This window comes from Wolffia australiana, chromosome 8 (genome assembly GCF_029677425.1).
Source record: "Wolffia australiana isolate 7733 chromosome 8, ASM2967742v1".
In the NCBI taxonomy this organism is placed as follows: domain Eukaryota; kingdom Viridiplantae; phylum Streptophyta; class Magnoliopsida; order Alismatales; family Araceae; genus Wolffia; species Wolffia australiana.
In genome coordinates, this window is record NC_135842.1 from 11,394,559 (window position 1) to 11,404,354 (window position 9,796).

At 42.2% G+C, this 9,796-nt stretch overlaps 1 protein-coding gene across 1 annotated transcript; it reads right to left on the reverse strand.

Moving 5' to 3' along the window:
• Positions 1 to 59: 59 nt before the first annotated feature.
• Positions 60 to 8,600, reverse strand: LOC144706851 (BTB/POZ and MATH domain-containing protein 4-like). The gene is made up of 4 exons (XM_078579912.1): positions 8,004 to 8,600; positions 6,557 to 6,911; positions 970 to 1,246; positions 60 to 420 (listed from the first exon to the last, which is right to left on the reverse strand). Exons 1-4 carry the CDS (start codon positions 8,393 to 8,395, stop codon positions 212 to 214), a joined length of 1,233 nt encoding a protein of 410 aa, XP_078436038.1. The 5' UTR covers positions 8,396 to 8,600; the 3' UTR covers positions 60 to 211.
• Between the last annotated feature and the right edge of the window lie 1,196 nt (positions 8,601 to 9,796).

The window sequence follows — 9,796 nt, forward strand, 5'->3', positions numbered from 1 at the left end:
CTGATTTCTCCCTCTCTCAGCAGACAAGGAAACGTGTCACAGTCAGGAACATCTGAAGATGGTAAAAGTCAACATATTCATTTAGTGGTGGTTAAACCCACAGAAAGTCAACAAAGGTCAACGTTACAAGTCTCATGCCCACCAACATGACCTTCATCTCTATCTCTCTACAGATAAAGGTCAGAGCAACAGAAGAGCCCCCATGCAGAGGTTAAGTTCTTTGTCTTACTCTCCGGCCGGGGGTGTCCCCGCCATCAGAGAGGTGGCCCCATACACTCCTGCTCTTACTACCAGCACCACCGCCACCGCCACTGCCGCTGCTGCACTCATCATCACAGCCCGCCACCGTCCTCAGCAGTTCTGACTGCAACGACGGGAAATTTTCCTTCAAATACTCGAACCCCGGCGACCTCATAACCGCTGCGCACCAATATAAGATCATTATGACGTCAGTGTCGATCAACATACCATGAACCTCTCGTCTCTCTTCACACGACTTCTCTTCGACACTGTAGTGGGAGAAGAGGGAAACAAGATTCAAGAAAACTTACTTCACTTATCGAATTCCTAATGGAGTTCCTTGGCTTATTATACATATGCCAAGTTGTACATCCACGTGGGCTAAAAAATAGAAGGCCCAATACAAGAAAGTATCCAGAATTCGAAATGAATAAAAGGAAGAAAAAATGACTAAAAAGAAATGAACTCATATTTCGGCTGACAGTCAGATATCATATATATAATCAGACAGATGGAAGGATGGTCTTGTTGACTGATGGACAAAGATGGATAGATAGATGGAATTATTGACATTCGATCAGATGGACCAGAGGATGGATCCATGGAAGGATAGATTGGTGGATTGTCCGGTAGACCGATGGATGGATGGAGGGATGGCCTCACATGGACCAACTGATAGATGAATGGAATGATAGATCATATTTTCAAATAATATATTTTCTTCTTTACCTGCAAGATTGTCAGCAGCGAATTTCAGACAGACAGCACGGAGGTCCATTGCATGATAGCGATCAGCCAACGCAAGAGTGCTCGAAACAGAATGTACACAGATGTATTTGCAAAGATAAGATTCGCAGAGCAAACGAAGCCTCCCCAAATCATATCTATCTGCTGCAGCCAAAAGCTTGGCCGCAAGCGACTCGGAGAAGAAAGAGGTCGATGGCTCGTCAGACAATGCCAAATCCTCTTCCAAGAGTGTGTCCGTGTATATGAAATGCAACATTGCCTGTTCCGATCATGGTCATTACTGATAAGCATGATCATTAAGAAAACAAAAAAGGAATTAAAGGATAATCTTACTGTTGGACTGAACTCCCGCACTATCTCTCTCTCTCCTATCTCTCTCTCTTCTTCTCCTTCTATGTTTCTCTAATCTTCCTCCATTGTAAGTGGGCCACGTTATATAAGTGGCCCACTGGGAGAACTTCTTCTCTCAAAAACTCCCACGTGTGACCCCTCATCAAATGGTCACACGTGGGACCATTTTAATGAGACTCTCACGTGTGAGTCTACTTAAGTGACTCACACGTGAGAGAATGTACGGGGGACCCCTTAAAGGGCCCCAAAACCCTAGCCTCCGTAAGGGTTTTTTTTTTTGTGTGTGAAGTGTTTTTCTTTCAACTCCAAAGGCGCCACCCTGTGTAGGAGCTCCATTCCTCCCACCATTCCTTCTGTTTCCTCTCTGTTTATCATCTATCTGTCAATTTTTTAACATGGTATCAGAGCACTCTATCCTGTGAGTACATCTCTGCAGCATCTCGAGGAAGTCTTCCAGGGAGCTTACCTCGATTTGTCAAGTTCTTCAGCATCATCTTCAAGCATTGCAAGCCTAGGAGATGAAATCACAACCCAGGGTACCCCTGGATTTGTTCAAGATATCCCTGGAGCTAGAGTTGGGGAAACAAGTGCCTCAAATGCAGAGATTGGAAGGGCTGGAGTTGTATTTCCCCCAGCAGAAGTGAAATTTGATGGGGGAAACATGTTTGAGTGGTCAAAAATGGTCACTCTCACTGTGTATGGTTGTTTCCTGGGAGATCATCTGACTGATCTGCCCAGAACTCCAGCAGATGCGGATTTCAAAAGGTGGAAGGCAGAGGAGTCCTTGATTTTGGGTTGGATGCTAAGATCCATGACTCCTGAGATGAGGAGAGATTTTCTCTACTGCGACACAGTGAAAGAACTCTGGGATGAGATCCAGAGATACACTGCAGAGCAGTCACATGACTGGCGCATTTACGAGCTCAAGGTGCAGGAGACATTGGCGCGTCAAGGTGGAGAAAATGTCAGGCAGTATTCATCCCGACTCAAAGCAATTTGGAGAGAAATTGACCATCTTTGGCCAGTGCAGAATCCACAATCTGTGGAGAGGCAATACATTCTGAAGCAGAGAATTTTTACATTTCTTATGGGCCTGAATTCCATCTATGAGTCAGTGAGGAGTCAATTGCTTCATCGAGAGAAGCTGCCGTCTCTTGAAGAAGCTATCAGTGCTATCTTACAGGCTGAGAGCAGATTTGGGGTTACTCCGGATTCTCAGGTGCAGAACTCCGCTGCGCTCCTTACAAAGAAGCCTGAGATTCGGACCAATCCCACTGGGAATTGGACACCACGTCCATCTCAACCAAGTCCAGCTGTGGGAGGCGAAGGAGAAGATAGTCGTGACGCCCTTTTCTGCAATTACTGCAAGAAGCGGCGTCATACCAAAGAAAATTGCTGGAAATTGGCTTGGAAAAATCAGAATTCGGGCAAGAAGGCCCTCGTGGCGGCATCACAGCCATAGAGTTCAGGACCTACCGTGACGAGTCCCGGAGTCGAAGAGGTGCAGGAGAAGCTCAGCTCCACCGTCCTAGTGAAATCAGGTAATTCCTTATCTGATGAATGGATTGCAGATACCGGAGCTACAGATCATATGTCCCCAAATGGATCCCTGTTCAATCAATATTCCTCTGCTGGGGCCACTCACAGAGTTCAGACAGCAGGAGGAGGATCGTTATCGGTGAAAGGTGTTGCCAGGGTTCTACTTAATTCCCTTGGCCTGCTCAAAGATGTTCTACATGTGGAAGACTTAAGAGCTAACTTGATTTCTATACAAAAAGTCGTTGATTATTATGGTTGGAGATTTATATTGGACAGTGATGAGTGTTTTTTATGTGATAAGGTCTCCGGGACGAAGATTTCGTCCTTTAGGCGAGAAGGTGGCTTACTCCTCCTGGATGGCAGTACACGGCAGTGCATGGTGACACAACGGATGAGTCCCAAGGAGGAGAGGGTGATTCGTCTTCATCAGCGGATGGGGCACCCGCCTTTTGATTTACTTAGAACTTGTTACCCCTCTGTGTTTCGGGGAGTTTTTGTTAAAGACTTGTTTTGTGAAGCCTGCCATATGGCAAAACTTCAGAGAACGTCGTTTAAATCTATGGATGATCGTTTTCATTCCCCATTTGATTGCATACATAGTGATGTGTGGGGACCGTGCCCAGTGGAAAGTCTAACTGGATGTCGGTATTTTATAGTGTTCATTGATGATCACAATCGTACTATGTGGTTACACTTGCTGAAGTCAAAGGCCGAGGCTCCAAAAATCATCGTAGAATTCTGCAAAATGATTGAAAACCAATTTGGGAAGAGAATTAAGCGGTTCAGATCTGACAACGGAACTGAATTTCTCAACTCCGAAGTCAGGTCACACTTCTTGGACAAGGGGATCATCCATGAAACTGCTTGTGTGAACACCCCTCAGCAAAATGGCCTAGCTGAGAGGCGTCTGGGTTATACCCTTGCAACTGCCAGGACATTGTTGTATCAAGGGAATTTGCCGAAGAAGTATTGGGGAGAAGCTGTGTTGACTGCTGCTCATCTTATAAATCGAATCCCCAAGAGGGTAATAGATTATGAAAGTCCCCTGAATCGACTGAAAGAATCGTTTCCGAAGGTGCATTTGTTCTCTGGACTTCCTGCCCGTGTATTTGGGTGTGTTGGATACATTCATCAGAACTTGGGAAAGTTGGACCCACGAGGAGTTCGTTGTGTATTTGTGGGTTACTCCGGCACCCAAAAGGGGTATAGATGCTATCACCCCCCATCACAGAAGTTTTTTGTCTCTGCAGATGTTGTATTTCAAGAATCTGAATTTTATTTTCAGAAAGAAAGTCCAACTAAAAGGCCTCCAGATGACCAAGATGTGACAGACTTGGAATTTCTCCTTCACATGGGATACACGCAAGTATCTCCAGCTATCTCGATCCAGGTACAACCACCTGGAAATCAGGAAATTAAAGATATATCCGAGGAGTTTTATAATGATGAAGACCCAACAACTCATCCTGTAGATGGAGATGGAGAGGAGCAGAATGAGCAACCTGAACAAGACAGTCAAGCTAAAGCAGTTGCAGAGATGAGTCAAGGGGAACAGGAAGAACAGTCTGCAGAAACTATTAATATCCAGGAAATGGATGCAATTGATGATGATGTTGGGTGGCCTATAGCCCTTAGAAAAGGGGTGCGATCCTGCCGAGCCAAGTCCAAGTATCCTATTGGCCAATACGCTAAGTATGAGAAGCTAAGTGATGACTACAAGAGCTTTCTTTCTCTGCTGGGAGATATTTACATTCCAAATAAAGTTGAAGAGGCCCTTCGAGACCCGGGATGGAAAGCAGCCATGGATGAAGAGATGGCCGCTCTTATGAAGAATGATACGTGGGAGATTGTGAACCTTCCCAACGGGAAGAGAGCTGTTGGATGTCGTTGGATATTCACCCAGAAGTTCTTATCAGATCGAACACTTGAAAGACTTAAGGCCAGACTCGTTGCTAAGGGATATACTCAGACGGAAGGTATTGACTATGGTAAAACGTTCGCTCCGGTAGCTAAATTCAATACAGTTCGAGTTTTAATAGCCCTTGCTGCCAAGTGTGATTGGGACATCCTCCAATTTGATGTAAAAAATGCATTTCTCCATGGAGAACTAGAAGAGGAGGTGTATATGCAACTTCCGCCAGGATATACCTTGACAGACAAGGCGAATCAGGTATGCAGGCTAAAAAAGGCGCTGTATGGACTGAAACAGTCCCCGAGGGCTTGGTTTGGGCGATTTACAAAAGCTATGATTGAACTAAATTACTGCCAGGCAAGGGGAGACCACGCATTGTTCATTAAGAAGGGAACAACTGGAAAAGTTACTGTGTTATTGGTTTATGTCGACGACATATTGGTTACTGGGGAAGATAGTGAGGAAATCAGTCATTTGACTGCAGCCTTATCAAGACAGTTTGATATGAAAGCACTCGGCCAACTGAAATATTTTTTGGGGATTGAGGTCACATACTCTAAGGATGGAATATCTCTCAGCCAGCATAAATACACACTAGATTTACTCCAAGAGACAGGACAGCTGGGATGCAAGCCTGTTAGTACCCCGCTGGATGTAAATGTCAAGATCGGAATCACACGAGATTGGAAAACTGATCTATCTCAATCACACGAGACCTGACATTTCTTATGCAGTCAATCTACTGAGTCAATTTATGAGCGATCCACATGAAATACATTTACGTGCAGCTTACCGCATTCTGGCATATCTAAAGTTTACAGTTGGGCAGGGACTTCTTTTCACTCGGGAAGGAGGTTTGTCTCTGGAAGCTTACACCGACTCTGAATGGGCAGGATCCGTGATAGATAGTCGCTCCACATCAGGCTACTGCACCTTCTTAGGGGGCAGTCTCATTACTTGGAGGAGCAAGAAACAAAAAGAAGTATCGTTGTCAAGTGCAGAAGCTGAATTACGTGCCCTGAAGAGTGGTGTTTCAGAGTGTCGGTGGCTGAAACATCTCCTTGAAGATATTGGTCTGTATGACAACAGTGGGGTCAGATTGTATTGTGATAACCAGTCTGCACTGGCCATAGCGAAGAATCCCGTTCAGCATGACCGAACAAAACATATTGCCATGAATCGTCACTATCTGACCGAGAATATTGATCGTGGTGTTATCAGACCAGCATTTATCCCATCTGCTGACCAGAAAGCCGATATCTTCACCAAGTCATTGCCGGGTCCAAGATTCCACTTGTTGGTGTCCAAGCTAGGCATGGTCAACATCCACACCTAGCTTGCGGGGGGGTGTTGGACTGAACTCCCGCACTATCTCTCTCTCTCCTATCTCTCTCTCTTCTTCTCCTTCTATGTTTCTCTAATCTTCCTCCATTGTAAGTGGGCCACGTTATATAAGTGGCCCACTGGGAGAACTTCTTCTCTCAAAAACTCCCACGTGTGACCCCTCATCAAATGGTCACACGTGGGACCATTTTAATGAGACTCTCACGTGTGAGTCTACTTAAGTGACTCACACGTGAGAGAATGTACGGGGGACCCCTTAAAGGGCCCCAAAACCCTAGCCTCCGTAAGGGTTTTTTTTTGTGTGTGTGAAGTGTTTTTCTTTCAACTCCAAAGGCGCCACCCTGTGTAGGAGCTCCATTCCTCCCACCATTCCTTCTGTTTCCTCTCTGTTTATCATCTATCTGTCAATTTTTTAACACTTACCTTGAAAACCTTAGGATCCATATTGTCGATGACAACTTCAGTGGGTTTTTCAATGGGAAGACCCTCTGGATCATAGAACTCAGATCGAAGGACTGTTGATCTTGCGGCCAAGACGAGTTTGTGAGCTTGAAATTTTTCTCCGCTGACATCGAATATGACGTCTGATCCCTCTTGGCTTTCCAAAAGCATGCCAAAATGGTCGCCAATGTCAGATTCTGGGATGCGGATGGCGCACAAATAAGGGCACTCCACAGATGATATGACAACCCCAACGGTGCAATTTATCTTCAAGCAATCATCCTTGAGAAAATCAGATGTTTCAAGGGCAGCTCGCCTGAAAAATCGTTTGTAGCCCCTGTTTTGAGAGATAATAGTCAGCCATAAAGTTATTTGATTAAACGATTTTACAATCCAAAATTTAAAAAAAGCAGCATTTTCATACGAACATGAAATTAAAGAAAACAGAAATGGTAACCAAATAATTGAGAACATTCTTTTGTGCAATCTATCCCTCCTATGATAGGGGTTTCAATCAATTTTACCATGCGAAATAGATATTAGCTGATTTTAAACTTACACGGTCAGGTTTTACTAAAATTGAATAATTAATTAAAAGTAACCAAAATAAAAACTGTCGAGACTGTTAAGATAGTCATAGTCTCTGACGGTAGGTGAAACTGAGCATGTTGCGTCTCATCAGCGAGCCTCCAGGTCAACAAATTTACGATTTTATAAATAAATGTATAAAAGGAAGATGCCTTTTAAATATAGCAACATGATAATACTTGTCACGGGTAAAAAACCTCAATCACAATCCCTGGTTCGATATTTTTTTTCCAAAAGACTGAATCGCAGAGTAATTAGCAACATGTCTCGCCTATGAGATGTAATCAATCAAAATATCGATTATTTTGATCAATCTTAGCGGTGCCCCCAATCAAAGTAATTTTAAGAGTTCCCAAAAATATTTCTAAGCATATATTATTACTTCTATCATCATTGTCTATCACCGCATATAATGAATGGCCTATTCTGGGCCAAAATTAACAAAGAAGAAATCACCCTAAAATTAAGAAATCAACTATAAGTCGAAAATTTAACAGCCCCAATATAATGATAAGAACAACAAGTATGAAAAGATTTCGATTTATCATCTTTCCAGCAAAACAGAAAGTCGATAAATAATTAAATAAATAACACAGTACATGAACCGATTCGTCCGAAGCCTATTGCGGAATAAATAATGATAAAAACGGAATTCACGCTGTGTTCCACATGCAGAATGATCTACATGAACAGCCATTGCAAGAGGCTCCGAAAAAAGTTTAATGTTAAGCACGCATTATCATCAAAAGACAAAAAAAAACCATTAGTTAGAACGAAATTCCAGAACCAAACTTGATTTTGACAAGATCGAGAAACAAAAAGTCGTTTATATCACAATTACCACATGCTACCCCGGTACTTGAGGGTGTAAGGCCCGCTTTCCAGAGACCGATCAAAATGGCTGTGAACCTTGTGATTGCCCTTACCGCTCTGATCCACCAGAGTGAGTTCAAAGAGCGCCCTCACGTCCGTTCCCTCGCTCGCAAGCGCGATGAAAACCGATACATAAGCCGAATTATCTTCTGGATTCTTCCCGTCGGGGTAAAAATACACAGCCCAATGAAATCCCGCCACCATGAACGTATCGCTTGCGATGTGCTTCCCAACTCCCATACCCTTCGCCAGAGAGTAGCCCTCGATCACGAATTTGTGAGACCCATTAACCGTTTCCGTCACAGAACGCGAGCTCGACGGCGACATCGCGCGACCCATTTCTTGTTGGGGAAGAGCCATCACATTAGGCGAAAATTCCCCGATCAACGATCTTCCGAAGAACTTGTGATCATCAGATCATCTCAGCAAAGCAACGCAGGATCTTCAATTCCTCGCGATCTCTGCCGAAACCCCCAAATGGTTGAATTCGGGTTTAGGGTTCCTCTCCAAGACTCCAACTTCTCTCTCTTTCTCTCCTTTGTATGTAGGATCTGGTTCTTAAATGTTCGTCCTTATCAGGTTCCTATGTTCTTGTTATGAGCTTTGAATAAGATACTAACATTAGACATATTATATATACCCCAACTCATTACATTAAATTGTTTGTTATCCAGTTATTGATTTGATTATAGGTAGTTCTAAAAATGTTACTAATTTCTAAACATTGATTAATAGTGATGATGCCAGGCACTAATTTCAACTGATTAATAGTTGAAGGGGTCTCTATGGTTAAATTGTTTGTAACCAGTTATTTGATTTGGTTATAGGCAGTTTTTAAAAGGTTACTATTTTTTCTGTGGTAAATTAAAATCAAATAAAGGTCATAATTGTGAAAATGATAAAAGTCATCTGCATAGAGGAAAATTATAGATCAAAGAAATTTACTATATTTTTGAACTGATGTTTTTACAAATAATTAAGGGTATGTAGTGTGCTATTTACATAGCCAGCTCTTTAATTTTTTAATTAAAATTTAGGTGTTATGGTTAATATAGCCACAGGAACACAACGTTTCAAAGAAAGGGCAGAAAATTTAGTTAAGGGGTTTCTACGGTTACATCTGTGATTAATAATGACACCAGTCACTAATTTCAACTGATTAATAGTTGAAGGTGTTTCTATGGTTAAATTGGTTATTGATTTGATTATAGGGAGTTTTTAAAAAGTTACTATTTTTCCATGGGAAGTTGAACAGACATGTAATGTTTAAAAATAAATAAAAGTCATTATTGTGAAGCATGTGGTTAATGATGTCAAATGAGTAACGTTTCCTTCTGCATAGAGGAAAGTTTTGTTGAACAAAGAAATTTAATGGGATTGAATTTACATTGTATTTGCATTGATGTTTTTACAAATAATAAGGTTATCTACTGATCAATATTTACATATCCAGCTCTTTAGTTTTTTTAATTAAAATTTAGGTGCCATAGTTGTAGGAGAACACAACAATGTCTCAAAGAAATGGCAGAATATTTTAATTAAGGGGTTTCTATGGTTACATCTGCGATTAATAATGATACCATTCTCTAATTTAGACGGATTGATTTAGCTCTTTTGAGAAAATATTATATATCTCAACAATAATGAGCCTTGGCTATTATGCAGTTAAATTATGCAAGAACTTGCCCTTTGAGTGGTGACTATTCACCCTATAGTTGTTATATTTACTTTGAGTGGTAATTATTCATTTTATGGCCTTAA